Source organism: Gymnodraco acuticeps, unplaced genomic scaffold (genome assembly GCF_902827175.1).
Source record: "Gymnodraco acuticeps unplaced genomic scaffold, fGymAcu1.1, whole genome shotgun sequence".
Classification (NCBI taxonomy): Eukaryota; Metazoa; Chordata; class Actinopteri; order Perciformes; family Bathydraconidae; genus Gymnodraco; species Gymnodraco acuticeps.
Genome location: NW_022990590.1, coordinates 4,007,552 through 4,028,124, shown reverse-complemented (window position 1 = coordinate 4,028,124; position 20,573 = coordinate 4,007,552). Strand labels below are relative to the sequence as shown.

The 20,573-nt window shown below is 42.3% G+C and overlaps 1 protein-coding gene across 4 annotated transcripts in view; it reads left to right on the top strand.

Moving 5' to 3' along the window:
- Positions 1–547: 547 nt before the first annotated feature.
- Positions 548–20,573, top strand: part of bcl11bb (BAF chromatin remodeling complex subunit BCL11B b) — a 30,428-nt gene continuing 10,402 nt past the window's right edge. Inside the window, exons 1-3 of one of the 4 annotated variants that reach the window (XM_034228707.1) lie at positions 561–970; positions 1,065–1,371; positions 8,489–8,866. In XM_034228707.1, the coding sequence (XP_034084598.1) occupies positions 1,308–1,371; positions 8,489–8,866 (442 nt within the window). In that variant the 5' untranslated portion in view covers positions 561–970; positions 1,065–1,307. Of the gene's footprint in view, positions 1,372–7,833; positions 8,406–8,488; positions 8,867–20,573 lie in introns of those variants that run through there. The other 3 variants (XM_034228708.1, XM_034228705.1, XM_034228709.1) reach the window with 3 other exon arrangements.

Below are 20,573 nucleotides of genomic sequence, written 5' to 3'. Positions count from 1 at the left end.
GGGTGAACTTGATATTCCAGCAATTTAAAAACAGTTTGCTTCTGGTATGCATGATATGAATGGATAATTTGTTCAAACAATTAGGTTTCTGATTAAAAAACACAAGAAAGAAAATGGAAATATGATAGGATTTGATTCTCTTTTGGGGGTAATGTATATTAAAGGTCATAAAGAGAAGGTAATATAAGTGATTTGGTGGTCACTTCGTTGATACTAAAGGCAGACATTGTGACACTGCCTTTGAAAGAAGTAATAATGACTTTGTTTGGAGCTCATCAGCTCGAAGGAGCCACGGCCAGCTGCCCCAACCAGACTGTGTCCGCGCGTTTTGCTCTCCACTGTTTACATGCAAACGTCACGGACGCACTTGGACTTGTATCCCATCCCACCCCAGTGGAGGCAACCTCAGCCACACACACCCACCCTCACACACACACAAACAAAAGCTCAGGGCTTGCATATAGTCTGCGCACACACGGATCCTCCCAAACACAGCCACCGCTTTCATCGTGTGAGTCAACGCGAAGTAGCCTCACACTGTAAGGAAACTGGGAAACATTGGACCTCTTGCTTGTTGGACGACGACGAGGAGGAGGAGGTGTCTTGTCTGCCCGCGTGCACTCTCTCTCCCCCCTCTCTCTGCTTCACACTCCCTCTCTCAATCAACTAGGCTCCTGCCAGCAGAGCCAAGAGTTGCCGTTCCGCGCGCCGATGCCAAAACGCACGGGAGGAGTCAGTGCCAAAGGGTCATTTTAGCGCACCACTGCTGAAATGGAAGGACTGTAGGGAATCCTAGAATAAACAGCAGCCATTTGACCCCAGATGATATAATCATATCATTAAAAACTCAAGAAAAAAGGGGAGAAGGGGGAAAGGAGCTAAATAAGAACCCATCACCCAGTGGAGTGCTCCGTACTTCATCTGTCACCACGCTCGCTGCAGAAGTGTCCAGGATTTGTATCTGCAAAAGGTCAATGCAAAAACATACCTGAAACACATTGGCCGCTATAGTAGCCAACTGCTTCCATTACAAACTTCTACTTCTTTGGCTTCCTTAAATCCAGGTGTTGCTTCCTCCCGAAGACGCTGCAGGACATTTTTTTCTTTTTGGACAAACTCGTCTTCCATCCTCATTGCGCTCCTGTCCTCGCCTCCTCGAGCGCACGTTAAAGTTGCAGCAGAAGAAGAGTGGAGGGATTAGGAGAGGGGGAAAGTTGTTCACCTGCAAGCCAGAGGGAACCGACACCACGGTCCAAGCCGAATCCAAGTGCCGTTCACCGGGCGATGCCAGAGTAAATGCCGGGGCAATGTCCCGCCGCAAGCAGGTGAACCCGCAGCACTTATCGTTGACGCACAGGGAGACAGTACGAGGTGAGTTCAATTCCTGCAAGACATCTCACTTCATACATGATTAAGTGTACAATGTATGGTTTATTACTGGTATTAATTCAGATTTCGAGGTCTAAATTAAAGTTGTTATGTTGCTATTGATACGAGAGTTGTTTTAATCTTTGAAAATGCGCCGAAGAAGAGAGAAGATTGCCGATAATAACTGAAATTAGTCAAAAATACATTCACCAAGTTAAAACACGTGTACACACATGAATAACACTGTTGTTTTATGTAGCTACTTATTAGATAGAAATAAAGTAATTTTATATCTTGATAATAACGGTTTTACAACTTTAAAATGTATTAGGATAATTCTGGTGTATTTCATATGCCGTTTGCAGCTTTATATGACTTTACACGAGAGATGATCTCATGACATCTACATTGGGACTGTCTGGCTAAGTGTGTGTGAGTGTGTAGCATATGTTTGTTTGTTCACGCACGTGTGACCGTGTAATGCATTTCATCACAAAACAATTTTGATTATGTTTTTCCAACATGTGGCTGAATGTTTATGCCTACTTTCTCTAAATATTCACTCCTTTTCAAACAGTTATTTTATCAAGTTTCACATTTGTTTTGTGATTCTGCACCACGTTACTTCTTAATTCCTTTAAATTCGACTTGAAATGCGTTTTATTTTAAATTAAATCTCCTCTTTTCGACATTTTATCAGTTTTGAATATGTTTGGTTTGACACAAAGGCCTTTCTGCACTTTAAGGTAACCTTCGAGGAGCATTGCAGAACTCAAATCGAGCACGGAAATCAATTAATTTAGCTCTCACATCAGAAAACTAAAATCAACACGCCATAAACGGACAATCTAAACTTGTATTATTACGATATTTCAAAAACAAAGGGGTCATTTAACTTAGTTTGAAGCTTTCCAAAGCTGCGACCAAAAAAAGGAACAGTGATTTAATTGCGCAGATTTAATCTGAAGAAGGTTTTTTTAATGTCTTTGTGGAGCATATGATAAAAAAAGTCCTATAATCCAATTTCAAATCAATTATATCAATCTAACCTTCATCTCCCAGCGCTGTGCTTTGCCTAAATCCAATTTCATAGAGGCCTAATCTGGGTAATTCATTGCAGAAATTCATGATGTAATCTCTGGCCAATCTGTTTTGTGTTGGAAAGACGCATTCCGTCCCTCCCGACACATTTAGCATTTAAGCTAATTATTCACCCCACTCACTTTATCTCTCTCATGTCACTGACCTATCTCTCATTTCGTCCCTCAATTGAAATAATTACGGTTATTTGAAAGAGCAATCTGAAATCTAAATGTTTGCTTTAACCAGTGTTGTTGTTTTCTAAATGAGAAAGTGTGGTGCATCCCTCAGCAGATTTCTAACAAATATTGCTCCATCAGTTTATTCTCTGTCACAGTCACTGCCTGTCAGTTAATTAAGGAAATATACCCCTCAATACCTTTACAAATGTGCAAAATTCAAACAGTTTCACCTCCGGCATGTGTGTGTCTGTTCAACATTTACCTGCATGAATCATGACCAATAATTGCAACGTTTTTTACACATTAAAATGTGCCAAATGGTACATATTTGGACTATCTTAAATATTTGCCTTCCCTCCTTCCAGCCATGGGTCACTTTGTTTGACATCTTCCTTTCATTTCTTTTTTTTTTACACATTAGCACCTGCTGTACAGTCAGCAAATTCTTCCCTGGTGCTGAATGCAGATTCTTGCATAATTAGCCTGATAATTAGTTGTCACAGATTCGCTTTAAATGTCCTAATTTCTTTGTCCGAGCCGTTCAGATGTCCCCGGGGTGCATCGGATCTTGCCTGAAGCTTTTAATTACTTTTCACAGAACATTTTAATCACCGCTCACCTGTCAGCGGAGCCTTATGAGTGTCAAACAACAACTTAAGTTGAGATATTCTGCAAACGCTGACAAATGTTTGATGTTCAGCTTGATCATATGAGGAGTAGTGTAAATGCTAAAAGTGGTTATTAGAGTGCAGATGCTGGGCCTTGAATCTGGTCCTACCTGTTCTCTGACATGGAACACTGTCTCCTGTCGATGGCCTTGATGACCTAAGAGGCTAAAAAGTTCAAAATTAAGGAAAACATCTCAATATGCAGGTATATTTTTGTTTGTTTACTTTCTGATGTTATCAAGGAAAACTGAATTTTTAATATAGCAACAAATATATTTTTCTTTCCATCCAATGTTGTGAGAACAATGCTCGCCTGTGCGGCTGTGTGCACTGATGCTCCTGTATTTGCATGAAACGCCTAAGCCATGTTTACCATTCACCTTACAATTTCTAACTGATTTCACATCTGCTGCTGTGATGGACAGAAAGCGTATGATGGACCTATCATTCAATGGCCTTGGGCTATGTGTCGCTGTGGGCTGTTTCCTTAAGCAGGGTGGGGTCTGGAGAGGACCTCAGCATGGAGGATCTGAGCAGTGCTGGGGAAAAAAACACACATTTGATTAAGTCAACACCTTATAGAGAGCTTCGGGTACATATGTACAGTTTTATTGTCAGTTTCGTGAACTTAATGCTTAATTTGAAAGGTGTCAACTGTCAAGACCAGTCACGAGGTATCTCTTTACATAAGTAATAATATGAAGATTCTGCTGGGTGCCAACATATGTCAGATCAGTTGGTTATCCACTGTAACTAAACACAGTCTTGTGCCCTGCAGACATGCCGCTCATAGGTCATACTCTGCTTGGAAGTGCAGAGAACCTGAATATCAGCATATTTCTGGACAGGCTTTTATTGGAAGACTGCGTTCAGGGGATTTCTACTTGTCAACAAGGGACACTGAATGCACACAATGTACTCACTGCATATTATGAACTGTGAAACTGCCCTCAAAATGCGTGACCGCTGCATATGTTCACAAACAAACCAATCACATGTATAAGATATTTGGTCCAAGTTAAATTTGACCTTCGGTTTACAGCACATCCTTTGTTTTATTAAGGCTAATGCAGGCTAACACCCCCTCTAGGCTTTTTGTTTTAGGCTCATTGATTCAGCTTGGAGTCACATCCATGACAACGAAACCTATCATTATCATTATGAATTACTCACACATTAACGTCTGGTGTTTAGCACCAGGCCTCTCCTTGTTCTAGAGATTGGTCTTTTTTTTCTAATATCGGAATTATTAGAGGACTGTTTTCTTGACCTAGCCCTGGAAACGTCTTGTGATAACTGTTTACTCTCAGGATTGGCATTCTACTTGTGAAACAGTTAATGTTTTCGCTTTTATTCCCACCATATGGCTGTCAAATTGCTGAGGGGGGAGAAAACCCAGCGTATACGCAATGCAACGCCACACTAAATATTCACACACATTGTGGTAACCGGATGATAATCTCACAGGGGATGATTGGTGAGCGACGTGTGATTTACTACGAGCAGTTTGTTCTTAGATTCTCTTTCAATCGAACACATTAAATCAATTTTGCAACGCCGTAAAGCTCCTTCTTTTTTACTCTTATTATTATATCTCTTAAAAAATTGTTTGTCAAATTTGATTTATACCCCTAAATGTCATGCCCCACAGCTTGCAAGCGATTTAAGTCACAGTCAGCTGCAGAGCCTTATTTTTGCTCACTTTCAGGCTGATCATTTAAGATTTATGATAAGAAATGAGACTGCAGCAGATTAAATGGTGATAAGATAATGAAACACACAGGCCTGGCCTTACACAACACACACTGGTGCAGCTTTCGTTGGCAAACGCAACCGAGAACAAATAAAAAAGGGCTAGGCTAAGCGAGGCCGCTTGTTGTTTGAATTTTTGATTGCAACCATCTGCAACGTTGCTGGTGTCATTTATTTTCAATGACAGCGTGCATCTTATCCCACTTTCCCCTGTGGGGTTTACACGTATGTGTGTGTGTGTGTGTGTGTGTGTGTGTGTGTGTGTGTGTGTGTGTGTGTGTGTGTGTGTGTGTGTGTGTGTGTGTGTTTAGCTCAGCAAATGGAAGGGGGAAAACAAAGAAATGGAGACAGGTCTGAACCCATACAGTATGGTCGACTGTCATATGAGTGCCCCTGGCCTTATACTCTGCCTTTTACCAGCAGAACACAGTGTGCAGCTGGTATTAAAAAAATGTTCTATAAGGTCAGGAGTCGAGCGGAAAAACAGTTTCACGCTTTCTGTTTTTAACGCCGCTCGGAAGAATCTCATCAAATTCACATCGTTAATTAAAAACAAATGTTTCACATCCAGCAAAATTACAATTCCACAGTTTCCTATTCGACTTTTAAGGCAGAGTGAAACATGTCAAACCAGATTTCCTATCACCTTCAGCTCAAGCTGCGATCACAACAACAGAAACACCTTTATAAGAGCATATAAGGACAAGCACAATAATGATCGATTAGAAGGATTTATATGGGCAATTAATGTCAGAGGAACTTTATATATATGATGCACCTTGGCAAGCTTTACCTACTTAGCTGGTTTAAACCTGGCCAATAGTCAAGAGGGCGTCACATATTATTTACAGGTTTTCGCACTAAAATTACAACTCCACAGATAAAGAAAAAGCTGCAAATGAAACAATTCCTCGCCTGTGGCAACACCATTTGATCATTCAGTGCTTATTGTGCGTTTTGAATATATTTTTCGACCTTTCGCACAACTGGAAATATTGGTGAAAGAGGCCCATTGTCTTCAGCTGTGTCTCCCATCTGGTAAACATTGTGCAGCGGCAGTGTGCAGCAGCAGTGACTGACTGACTCTCTCCTCATCAAACTGATAGGGGGTGCTCTAAGGCTGCCTGACTTAACTCACACTTGATAAGACAGAGTAGCAGGAGGAATACTCTGTGTGTGTGTGTGTGTGTGTGTGTGTGTGTGTGTGTGTGTGTGTGTGTGTGTGTGTGTGTGTGTGTGTGTGTGTGTGGGACAGAGACCAAGAGAGAGGAATAAAGTGTGTGTGCTATCATGTCAGACAGCAGGGTTTCATTGCTATCATCACGCCTTCTCAGCGATGGCATGTTTGACATGTGTGTGCTATGCTCCCTTACCTATCGAGCGTGTTCCTCTCACATAGCAGTTTATACAGAGAGAATTAGACACTGTCTGTCACGATGATAGGCTACATTTAGTTTTATTCTTTCCATTTCAGTGTGTCCACCAAGGTTGCTTTTTTTTGCAAGCATTCCAGGTTCAGTTCCTTCTTGCACCTGGCTTTTTTTTTTTCTCACACAGGTGAGCCTCGGGATACACGAGTGAGCGGGTTTCGGGGAGAGGTGTGGTTTTAATAAGAAGTCCGACTGATATTCCAATGGCATGGTGACAATGCCAACGCCTATTCATTTACGGCCTTCCACCCCCAGGCCGTGTTACTCAATCATATGTGAACAAACAGGCCTCATTCTATTTGTCTCTTGCATCAAGTCCAAAAGCAGGTGTCTGTCAACTGTCTCCCCCCCCCCCCACATTTCCAACACATCGAGGCTCTTATGCCACCTGTCTTGCTTTCAACGGCTGAAGTGAGAGCGAGCGCCATGTTGTTAGCTCCTGCACAGTGCTACTTATATGCATCGCACATATGCGCACATGCACGCACGCGCTTGTGTGAACACTCTGGAACATTGCTTCATGTGAATCGTGGTCGCAAGCTGTGAACTGTAGGTAAATATGTGTTTGTGTTCCTTCTTTGCCGCCAAAGATTAGGAGATGGAAATTATTTGGCAGGCGTCCAGGAACCCATCTCCATTTAGAGAAAAGATATTTGGCATCGGATCATCACTCCAGGGCAAAGCGAGTGGACTGGAACGCATGTGTGGGTGTGTGTGGGTGCAGAGGGGGGTGATTCATGGTGGCAAAGACTTATTTGAAATAATAAAAAGAAAACTGGGTAAAACTGTGTAATATTCAGCTGGAACTCTTCCCTGAGTTTAACGGTTATGACGGGGAATTTAGAGGAGCAACGCCTCCCTGGCAGTTTGAGATGGGTGATATAAGAGTTTAGGATCTCTGCTCTGATAACTACACACACACACACACACACACACACACACACACACACACACACACACACACACACACACACACACACACACACACACACACACACACACACCCTCTTTGTCTAATCTTTGCAATTATTAGGGTGTCATGTTTGGAGAAGAAGAGAGGCGAAAAAGGGGAGGGATGCGGGGTAATAAAAGTAGAGGAGCTGCAGAGACAGGCAGACGCTGCTCTGCTCCTCTCCTCCTCTCCCAGGCATCAACACCTCTCCCTGGGTACCCGCTCACTCAGACGCCCCTAGAGTATCTGGAGCTTCTGATTTCCTCAGGGTTTTATTTTTTTTAAAGAAGAGGACACATTTTCTGGTACATCAGGGTAGTCTTTAAAAAAGGAAAAACATTGAGGTTGTCCATGAGGGATTTACGTTAAGCTGAGGGACTGAGTCTCCACCATAGGGGAGGTGGCGGGGAAGAATGTGTAATGGTTATTAATGACCGTGTCAGATCTGTGAAGAATGAGATTTACTCTCTTAACAGGACCTCGGGTTTGGCTTTATAGATTTTCTGTCTGTGGAGAATAGTGTGTTCATACTCACCTGTGATCTCCTCCAACATTTAGACATATTTTCTCTGTCTCATTCCGAGATAACACACACACACACACACACTGAAACACATACACATGCCAGTGGTGGCTGTGGCCTCTGCTACGCTACATTTTGTTTTACTGCACAAATCCCACGTGGTGAAAGCAGCCATCTAGCTATGACAGCTTAGTGTAGCGAAGGCCCTTACCGGAAACCCAGCATGCACCGAGATGAATAGCTTCCTGGCCACAAACACACACACACATACATAAAGAAGCACACGCACGCATTTTGAGAATATGTGCTGCTGGGTCCCGCCCACGCAGATCTCTCCTGGATAAGCTGTGCAGGTGTTTGTCTCAGCGGAGTAGCTTTACAGAGTGCATGCAAGTGACACAATTGTGAATGCAATGATCTCGTGTAGTATGGGGGGCTGGCTTTTAGCAGGTAAAACTCAACTTGCCTGTGTCTTTTTTGTCTTTCTTTAATAAAAAAAATGTTTATACATCTTCTTCTTTATTTTTTCCCAGCAGTAGAGGCCAATCATGACTCAGGGGCGGGATCTCCTTCTCCGCAGCCGTCCACCCCCAGCCCTCGGAGGGTGGGCCCCGGGGAGCATGACATGCTGACCTGCGGCCAGTGCCAGACCAACTTCCCATTGGGCGATATCCTGGTTTTCATCGAGCACAAGCGCCGCCTGTGCCGAGGGCTCCGAGGGGGACCGGGGTCCTTCTCCAAGCCTGGGGAGACTGGCAGGGACAGGGGCATCTCCATCTCTCCCAGGTCGCTGGAGCTGAGTGGAAGGGCCATTCCGGTGGAAGTGGGCATCCAGGTGACCCCCGGCAGGGATGAAGATCTGGAGAGGAGGCTGACAGCGGCCAGGGGGATCTGCCCCAGCCACAGAAGAGGTATGGAGACTATAACACAAGTTCAATTACATGTTTAAATAGAACTCTTTTGTCAGTATATATGCACGTCTTAAACACACATGTGTAAGAACACCTACACACACATATCTCTCACCTGTTCAAGACAGATAGCTCCCTTTAAAGAATCCTGGCTGCTTGTTATTTTGACAGTGGCCTTCAGGAGGGATTAATGTAGCCTGGGATGATTTCATTAGAGTGAGTGAGAGCCGCACTGTATGTCTATTCTAAGTAAAACATCACACACACACACACACACACACACACACACACACACACACACACACACACACACACACACACACACACACACACACACACACACACACACACACACACACACACACACACACACACACACACACACACCACACACACACACACACACACACACACACACACACACACACGCACACCGGCAGGCCTGAAGGACTTCTTCAGCTGAAACCAATTGTGAAAGGCGAGGAAGAAGGTGATAGAGGAGCCGCCCCCAGTGTGTGTGTGTGTGTGTGTGTGTGTGTGTGTGTGTGTGTGTGTGTGTGTGTGTGTGTGTGTGTGTGTGTGTGTGTGTGTGTGTGTGTGTGTGTGTGTGTGTGTGTGTGTGTGTGTGTGTGCGTGTCGGGGTGTTTGTAAAGAAATATGAAGGAAAAAAAAGAGGTTAAGAAAGCTGATTAAAATTCATCTGTGTGCGTGGTGAGGAGAAGGGGATTAATAAAGCAGGAAGGCCGTTCTTCTGGCTGTGAGGGGGGGGTTATTGGGGGGGATGAGGCCTGTGGACTTCCAGCGCTGCAGGGAAACCAGTTCAAAGTTATCAGAGGAGACAGTTGCCACCATCACACCCAAAGCTGGGAAGGCTGTCCAGGATTACACAGACTCCAGGAGACTAAGAGAGGCAGGGTGTTGTAGAAGTTTCCAGGCAGAATTACATGTAAAAAGATTATACAGTTAAACTGCTCACCAATGTGTATTCAACTGGAGACTTAAAGTGTAGAGCTTTATGTGCATTTTATCAAACCATATGGATGTAGTTATAATAAATATATATCAAATGATTAAATAAAGTGTCAAATTAACAGCAACACAAGAGAGTAGCTATATGCATGACTTATAATGGTGTGTTTACTTTCCGAATATAGCAGTCTTGACACTTAAATATCTATTATTTGCTTGGCGACACTACCGCTAAACATTTTTACTGGATATCACTTCAAAACGTTCCCAGTACATTTACATTAAGACAATAATGTTTTGTATTACATGATTTTTGGAAATATCATTTTTAATATTCAAATGAAGCATTATCTAATGCTAACTTTTAAAATAGAAGAAATCTACAGATGCTGTAGGGCTTTAAACCAGTCTGTTAAATTGTGTAAAAAAAAGTCATATTGGGACACAGAAAATTATAGACTTACACAGTTGGTTAATTTGAGCTCAAAGCATGGTGTAGACATCTTGTGTCATCACTCGAGAAATCAGCCTATATGCACAGTTCAACTATGTGGCCAGCAGATGTGTGTGGTCACCAGCTTTTGCAGTGGGAAAAATGTATTGAGAGAGATCACACCGCACAATATTTTGAAAACAAAAAATATGATAATTTTTCAACGTATTCCTTTAAATCAGAAATAAAACTTTGAAATTGAATGAGCGACAAACCGCCTAAAAGCCCCGCATTAAAAAAGATATTGCAATGAAGAGGACTGAATGCATTTTATATGGAAGTTTGTCTGTCAGGTGGTCAGAGGCAAAACATTTAGTCAGCCTGTGAGTCAGCCTGTTGGAGCGCAGTCAGTGACAGACAGACAGACAGTCTTATCACTAAGAGAACAGGACATGAAAGCACTCCAAGCCCCAAATGACAGAAAGGAGGAGAGCTTTGTTCAACACATTAGATTGCCACTCAAGGCAGTCTCAAGTTTCAACCAAATTAGATTACATTATTAGGTCTAATTAAGTCCAACGTGTTAGCGGCACACACACTCAAGGAAATATCATGACATTTGCTTGCAAGCCTTGCTGCCGGAACACCCACAAATATTTGCAGCACAGGTGATGGAATAACACACACCTGCACACACATAACTACAGAAATGTTATCATAATGTACTATTGCGTGCACGACATACTTGAGCTGTATGAAAAACCTTTTAACCCTTTCCTCTCCTGGATTTTTTTTTCTTCACCTGGTTGTGTTTTATAACATCCTGTCTGGCCTCTTTGTCTGTCAGCCTGCTTGCTTAAACTGCAAACATGCTGCAAGGCTAGCAGATTCAACCCCAAAATGTGCAAACACACACACACACACACACACACACACACACACACACACACACACACACACACACACACACACACACACACACACACACACACACACACACACACACACACACACACACACACACACACACACACACACACACACACACACACACACACACACATCTACACGGTGTAGATGAAAAATGGCCCTTCCGTGCCCTATTTTTTTTTTCCTTGAGTTTCTCTTGCTGATGCATGCACTCTGTGTGTATATGTGTGGGCTTTGTCAGAGTATGCTAATATATGTGCGTGCGCCTTGTATGAATTTGTGCATGTGTGTGAGCGCAACGTCTGTTGAAGAATGATGCTTGTCACCAGGCAAGCGAGAGGTTGTCGCTAGGGGAGCGTTACCAATGCTAAGGCGACCCTGGCCCTGCTTTGAACCCCCTCCCAGGGCGGCTCGCAGGGCCCCCTCGGAGCACTTTAAGACATCCAGAACATACGGGCAAAGTCACATCATGACAAGCTGTGTCTGTCTCTTTCAAACATTATGTATAGAGATCATACGGTTAATATTTCATGAGAATGCCTGAACGACATTGACATTCTCAAACATCTTTGCTGGCCACTCCTGATGTCCCCGCTGTCCATTTTTTTTGGGGGGGCTAAATGCAAGGATGATTCGATACAGATACTGAACCAAACTAATGATCAAAGAATTTAAATAAGTTTCCCGCCGCTTTCAAACGGTCACACATTCACAAACTATTGTTGTTGCAGGTGTGAAAGTGTGTTAAAGTGCACGGGAGCATTGTTATAAACGTTTTTGTTTTAACACCTGGAATGACTCATGGTGGTTTCGTGATGAGAACAAGTAGTGGAAGTAGCAATCCTAACCATGCCCAGAGAGGTCAAATCTTTCTCTGTCTCACAAATAACTCATCCCAGCTTTCACACCTCACTACTGGTGTGCTTGTCTCTCCCCTCTTCTTTCCCCCCTCCATCTTTTTTTTCTCTCCTCTCTTTTTTGCCCCACCACCCAATGCTCCTTTAATCACCTGGCTTGCTCTCATTTCCATATTAAATAGGCTTTAATCATGAAAAGCAATCAAGCTTTTGCATATTCATACCTTCCCCTGTACGCCGGCTTCCCTGTCTCGCTCCAGTGCCAAGCAGCCAGTAATCAGTAGGCAGGCGGCGTAATGCCATAGCCCCGGCCCATCGCATGAAAACACACACACTGTGTGAGTTCGAAATAACTTCACATGCTACTTACGCATTATCTCTACTCCGAGAGAGAGAGAGAGAGAGAGAGAGAGAGAGAGAGAGAGAGAGAGATAGAGCAAGAGGAAGAGGGGTAGGAGATAAAAAAAGAAAGATGGCGAGACTGATCCCTGATTTGAGCTGCGAATATTTGTACAGAGGCTCAAGGAAAAGTCGATTTGCATAATGACTTTGTAGTTTTGCATTAATCACATTTGCATATGAAAATGCGTTAATTACTCCTGATGATTTTTTCAAAAAACTTGCTTCATTTGATGTCCAAGCTCTAGGGTTGTGATTAGGGGTTACATGGTGGCAGTTGTGTAAGTGGTGTGTGTGTGTGTGTGTGTGTTTGCATTTTTGGTGCAGTCTCAGTGTATTTGTGTGTTCTTACATGAGTGTTTTGAATGCTTGCCAGATAATTTATCGTGTCTGCTTTTAGGCATGTGTGTCTTTTTTAATTTTCTCATTTGTGTGTGTGTGTGTGTGTGTGTGTGTGTGTGTGTGTGTGTGTGTGTGTGTGTGTGTGTGTGTGTGTGTGTGTGTGGAAAATATTTTCCTAATTCCTCTGTGGGAAAAAAGGAGTGCACTCTTTCCACGATTTGAATACACACATAACCAAGAACACACTCATTCATGATAGACTATGTCCTTCATATGTGTCTCTTCTTGATGCTGCAATAGTTGAAAAGAAATGTAGACCATTATGTTAGAGGTAATTAAAAAAGGAATATCATTTATAACTTTATATATAATACTTTTGCCTAGAAATATAATATATTTGAATGCTTTTTCCTATTACAATGCAAAACCGAAGCAAGGCTGAATTATTTTTTATTTTTAAAACATTTTATGCAGTTTTTAAAATGCTTTGCTAAATTAAAAGTCAGAGATACATCTAAGAACAATCAATCAAAAATTTATGCATGTTCATTTTGTGTGATTATGAATATATTAGCAATTGCTTTTGCAGAATGTTGCATTTCACCGCACGGCCACTTTGGCGAGCTAGTTGAATGAATCTTAAAGATGCACAATTCACTGCGTTAAAATTACCTTATTTGTGTCAATTTCATTTCTGCATAGAAATGTGTAATAATCATGCAATTAAATATTTCCTTAGATTAACACAATAACTTTTTTTTTTAATTGAAGGTCAAATAATTCTTAAATTACATTTGCAGTCATTTATTAATTGCTTGGAAGTCTATGAGCTACTATGAACATGTTGGTTTGCGTACACATCTTTAGGTGTGTGTGTGTGTGTGTGTGTGTGTGTGTGTGTACAATTACAGTATACGTGTCCCTGCCTGTGTATGGGCCCCTAGAGTTGTTGGCCCATAATAATGCGCCTCAGACAGGACCACCCCAGGGGCCGTCTGACTCTGCTTGTGTCTGTCTGTTTGCTGTATCCAGCAGGGTCAACTGGGTCTATAAGAGCTGCTAAAATGGCACAGCTGCACACCTGACACACACACACACACACACACACACACACACACACACACACACACACACACACACACACACACACACACACATTCACATAATACATATATGCAGTAAAATGGAAACTCAACGTGCATGCACACAGATAAGAGATGCACGCACACAAAACATGTGTGCGTGCCGGAACGCACACAATAGCTCCCATCGCACATTAAGGCCTGCATCTCCCACCAAACACACTCATGCACACACACACACACACACACACACACACACACACACACACACACCCACACACACACAACACACACACCACACACACACACACACACACACACACACACACACACACACACACACACACACACCACACACACACACACACACACACACACACACATACACACACACACACACACACACAACACACACACACACACACACACACACACACACACACACACACACACACCACACACACACACTCACACACTCACACACTGCTTAAAGGCTCCCACATGAAGGCATCAAACGCTCCATAGCCAGCTTTATGGCACTCATATGGCAGCAGATTTGATATTTTCCTACCACAGCAGGGGAATAAAACTCGCCACTAATTTGGACTGCGAGCGCCACCGCTAACTTTCAGCATGTGCCGACTGACTGTGTCTTCCAGATGTGTGGACTCTTTGCTCCTTAACAGCCTTACTTAAGAGGCATTAGAAACCTCACACCCTGTCCCCGCTACGCATGGAGAGTGATGACGGCGCTTCGGTATTCAACACAAACACGCTGCCTTCTTTGTCGAGCTTTGACTGAAGTGCTGATGTGAACTTCATGGTCTTGCCGCCGTGGACCATAAGTTGCCTTGTGTCAGTGGGAAATCTGTGAATGTGTTTATGTTCTCTGCATAAATAGCTATAATCAAGGTAATTTGGCTGCTGCACTGTAGTTATTCAAGCTCGCATCCCCTCTCTGCTTGTGATATTTGATAACAGGTGTGCTGTGATCAGTGCTGAGTAATGTTGTACATTCTATAAAGAACCTGCTGTAATTGCAGCATGCGTGTGGATGTACATTTTCAAACGCAAGACCCCAAACGAGAAACCTGCTCTGCAACATGTACACCTTTCTCCCGTTCTGGAAACACTCTTTCAGATAAAATCCTCATGGGTCTGTGTGTGTTCAGCTATTATGCAGTCTGCCAGACATTAGTGCATAATACGCCCCTTTCAGGAGGTAAACGGGGGAGATTTTCTGACCGGGGCGTTCACTCACATTTTTCTATTGAAAAGTAGTTTGTGTTTGCCTTTGGGAGGGAAAAAGAGCTGCCATTAGTGTTTGTGAAAAGGAAAAGAAATGGCGCTTGTTAGCAAGTCAGACATGGGTAATCCTACTTTGCTACACTGTTGTTGTGCCTTTCCTCTTATCTTATTAGCGTCCCACTCTGATTGGGTGGGATTGTGGGAGAAGAAAATGAGGAGACAGCATTTATGGCCGTATTTTCCTTTTACAGGCTGCTTCACCGCAAGAGATATTGAAAGCCTTTCATGGTACACTTACGACTGCCCTTATTTCATCCACTTATTTGTCTCCAGCAATTACTCCGTGAGGGAAAACTAGACACAGGCAAACACATAATGACCGTAAGATGCCTTCATGTCAGTTTGTCACTTAGATTTAAAGCAGGGGTGTGCCAGGAACAATATTTAGTGTGCAAACAATACATTGTATAATGATACAACAATGTTACATGATCATTTTTCTGTCATACACCTTTTTCTTGTAAGCAGTTATGCTTATGAATGAAGAGTAACAAATGGCAATGTAATATTAAAGGGTCCTTTAAAAAAATAAAGTAAGATTGTGTTCTTATACCTCTGAGATGTCTACCTCTATAGCACTGTATTGAAAAAGGCAATTAAAAATGTAAAAGCCACATCTCTTCCCTGAAACAGTGTCACTGTGAATTATTCTCACAGGCACTACTTTTTTTTGGTGGAAAAAGTAGTTCCATTTCCATTGCAAACTGTTAACAGAGGATAATCCGGAGTGAGGGGGACATTTTATTTGGAAAGACTATGATGTTGAATATTTCAAACATATTTTTTCAATGCTGTGAGCACCACAGATATATATGAATGGGGTGGAGGCAGAAATATTTCACAAATACCTCCAAACCTGGGGTAATAAAACCTTAAGTATTTGGGTGGTTAGATTTTTTAAGTTAAAAGACTCTTTGGCACCTAAAACGTGATTTTTAATTTTTTTTTCATTTTAGCTCATAAAACCTACACTGTCATCTTTGAGAAAAAAGGAAGAAACATCTGCTCTGGTCCGCTTTTTTTGGATGAAAGAGGGCTTGCACTGTCATGTCCATAGATGGCTTTTCAGACAGGGGAGTTAACTACTCAAGGTTAAGGGGCTACACTCTCTGTATTCTGCCATAATTCATATTTTCCAGAAAGCTCTCATGTCTGTGTCTGTCTTTCCCAGAGCAGAACAGAGCAAGCCAAAATGAAATAAAGCCTAAGATGTTATCAGGGTGATTGGTGCCAGCGGAGCTTGTCTGGGCCTGTGGTCTGGCGGGGCAGCGCTGGCCCGTACGTATACTCGAGCTCGTATGTGTGTGAGAGAGGGCGTGAGTGTGTTTGTGTGTGTGTGTGTCCTAAAGGCACTGGATAGATGAAAGCTTTCTTTAACCATAAGCTATGCAGGAGCCGTGCCAGGAGCAGGAAATGTATCAGCGTGATAACAGCCAGAAAGACAGAGAGAAAACCAGAAGGAAAGAAATGGCAGAAAGAGAGAGAGTGTCAGTCCCACAGACACATGTCACTTCATAAATATGTGTTGGGTGTGTGTGTTGAGAGATGAATCTACAGTATGTTTGCATTTGTGTGTGTGTGCGTGTGTGTGCGTAGCATTGAAGGTTAGAGACAAGTCAAGAGACGGTTTGACACACCTAAGTATGTTTCAGGACACATGAGAGAGAACAGAACTCACCTGGGGACATGACCGTTGCAATGCTAATAATGCTGTGCTGCCGGCCTTCACTGGATCACAAAAGGGGCTTGCAGATAAGAGGAGGAGAGCAAGGAAAAAAAGGACACAAGAAAAACCAAAGCAAGTCTTGTGTTGCGGAAGTTTTTTAGGAAGACAAAGCTAATTCATTTTAATCTACATTTTAATTTTCAAAAGTGATATCTTTTTTATAAATAAAAAATCACTTTTAAACATGTTTTATGTATGGGTACATGGACTGCTTTTGCAGTGGGAAAAATGTATTGAGAGAGATCACACCGCACAATATTTTGAAAACAAAAAATATGATAATTTTTCAACGTATTCCGCATTGAAGGTTAGAGACAAGTCAAGAGACGGTTTGACACACCTAAGTATGTTTCAGGACACATGAGAGAGAACAGAACTCACCTGGGGACATGACCGTTGCAATGCTAATAATGCTGTGCTGCCGGCCTTCACTGGATCACAAAAGGGGCTTGCAGATAAGAGGAGGAGAGCAAGGAAAACCAAAGCAAGTCTTGTGTTGCGCATAAAAGCTAAAATGTATTCTCTTGTAAATAATTGTGCTTATTGTAGAGCATGGCTTGTTTTTTATCAAGACAAAGCTAATTCATTTTAATCTACATTTTAATTTTCAAAAGTCATATATTTTTTATAAATAAAAAATCACTTCTAAACATTTTTTATGTTTGGGTATATGGACTGCCTACCAACACATAGACTGGGAAATAAGCCTACTATTTGTTTTTGCCACTATTTACAAGCCACTCAGATTTGTCATCCCTTCCCATGTCACATGTAGGCTCATTATAGTATATTATATTATAACACAGTATAGTATTTTGAAAACTGTAGCATGCAAACACGTTCTACTACTGTAAACAAAACCACAAGTATGAACTTTTAAAATAATCCTAATATGTCGTCTTTAATAGTCTGAGGGTATCACATACAGCATTGCTAAATTGACACAGAACTTGAGCCATATCTTACTTGCATAGTAAATTATTAAAAGTTTGTCTTTTGGGGAAATAGGCTTATATTATTATTAAATGTGAAGATCGACACCATTGTCATGTCTGTACGGTAAATATGAAAGTATATCCAGCAGTTAGCTAGCTTAGCTTAGCCTAGCACAAAGAGTAGAATGGGGGGTAAACAGCTAGCCCGACTGTTACAAGGTGACAAAATCCACCTACAAGCATCTCTAAATCTCAGTAATTAACATGTAGTATATTGTATATTCAATCCACACAAAAAGTGAATTGCAAAACAACAGAGCAAGGCTCCAGGAAGTCACTGCTGCTCATTTGCAAGAAAAAACCTCCTCTAAAACCACAACATAGTTTTTACACTTCGGCTAACCCAACCAGCTCCCGGGTGTAGCCTCATATTTAACGGACAAATATGATAAAGAAAGGGTTTTTAACAATATGTGAGACATTTGCTTAGAGAGTTCCAAGCACACCCACATCCTGCTTTTGAAAATGGGCTACAAAACCCTTATTTTCAAAGATCGAGTGGAGCAAATCAAGAGAGCTAAATATCAGTGTTCCATTTTAAAAAATGTACGCTTTCCCCTTTTGTTACTTCGGTTTAGTAACATTAGTTAGATAGCTTGCAAATTGGTGTCAAATGACGCAACACAGTGTGCCCTCTCCTTTGCTTTGTGTTCTTGCACTGTATCCTCTCACAGGCCTTAAGTACCCCTGACTACATATTAAACAGTGGAGTAACAGTGAACTAGATCATGAATGTTTCAGGCTCTCTTTCCCAATCACTGGAATGCACTGTACGCCATGTCTCAAGCATGCGAGGGGCAAGTTTTATAGCGGGCTGATTGGGTTGGAGAGGCCTGTGTGCTTCATTCAGGGCCACGGTGGTATTTTCCTGTGGGCTGCTAGTTAAGTGGGACTGGCTGCTTGGCTCCAGTGGGCAAAAGCCAGCTGGGGACCATTACTACTGCTGAAAGAATAAAGCACCCTGTACCATAATGGTAGTCTGAGATACACACAGTGAGCATGGGCATATACATGCAAACACATGCATATGGCAAAGATCTGTACTTAATGAGTATTATCATTCGCAAACATTTGTCCTGATGCATAGTTTAATCTAAAAGTCCAAAAATATGTCTTTTAGGTCTTACTTTGGTCAAATTCAAAGATATTCATTTTAAAACGATGATACAATTAGAAGAATCAGGAACTATCCATATTAAAATGACTTTTAATCCTATGTCAAAATACTGAAGTAAAGGTATACTTAGTGTGAGTGTGACAAATCATAGTAGAACACAGCCATGGAGAATTTTGCATAAGGACACTCACAGGTGGAAATGAACACTGCATCTCCATTGCGTTTGTTTCATTTAATTTAGTTTGGTTCAGTCCATTGACCATTGGAGGCAAAAACATCCAAAAGCCGAACACAATACATTTCACGCCCTGTTTGTATAAAATGATTGATCCGATGAAAAATGTAATAAACCCACAAAGCAGAATTCGTAAGTCACTCACATGTCAAAGTCAATTTCATATTCACTGCGACTGAGTAGGAAATTGACTTTCTGGACAAAGTCAGAGCTCCCGAGGGTATGACTGGAGCTCATTTGGATGTAAAACCTCAAACAAACATTGTGTGAGTCCACAAAGTCGCTCTCCGTTTCATTGTCAAAGCAGCGTGACTTTTTCCTAGTCTTTTGATGCCATCACCTATCCAAATATTTTGCTGTTTTTGTAGCATCAGTGGGGACCTCCTCTCCTTATTATTCTATTACTTTTTGGTTGAATTGATCCTTTAATTAAGCATGCTTGCACCACTACACTCAGTGATGACGCCATTTGTTCCTTTTTCTGTCTGTTCTCCTTACTGCTGTGTCATGCTAAGAGATAGAATGAGAGATGGTTGTAATTCTATTGAAAATGGAAATGCAGGTGATAAAGAAAAAGAAAGTGCAATCCGTCTTCTGTTTCCATTCCTTTTTCCCTCTTCTCCTTTTTCTCCCTCCGCCCTCCCTTTTTTAACCCTCCTTCATCCTCTCCTCCATCTTGCTCCTCTCTCTTACATCTCCTTCGCAACCACAAGCACGACTGAGTGTCATCCATTTGTCAGCGTCACATGACAGACAGCAGACCCCACAAGTGTGCGCACATACCCCAAAAAAGCACAGACGCTGGGACTAGTTAGGAGCTGATGCCGATGAGTCAGGCTTACAGAAATGCCACAGAAGGCTTAGCTAATGCACTTTATAGAGCTTCCTTTTTCTTTTCATTCTTTTCTGTCTGGATCGCTCCCTCCCTCTATGTCCTAGAAGCTGAGCAAAAAGTCATAGCTCTTCGCTGACAGAGAGGTCTTTCCAGTTATTTTTCATAGCGTGTCCCCTGCGCCCTCGCTGCAACGTGCTCCCTCCGCCGTGCTACATGAGAGCCTCCTCCACTCATGCATTGTGGTGCAGCTGGATACTCGCTGTGTGTGCCTGTGATCAAGTTGTCGGAGATACCTGATCCCTTTTATTGTTCGTTTGACCCGCATCCCAGGAGGCATGAGGGTCAGGGTGGAGTACCCAGATCCGTTTTGTACAGATGCTAGTACGTGAGAGGAAAGGAAGACAAGGAAGACCAAGAGATTTAGGAAGTGAAAGGGATTTTTACGCACTTTCCAGCAAACGCATTAAGGAGCACTGTTT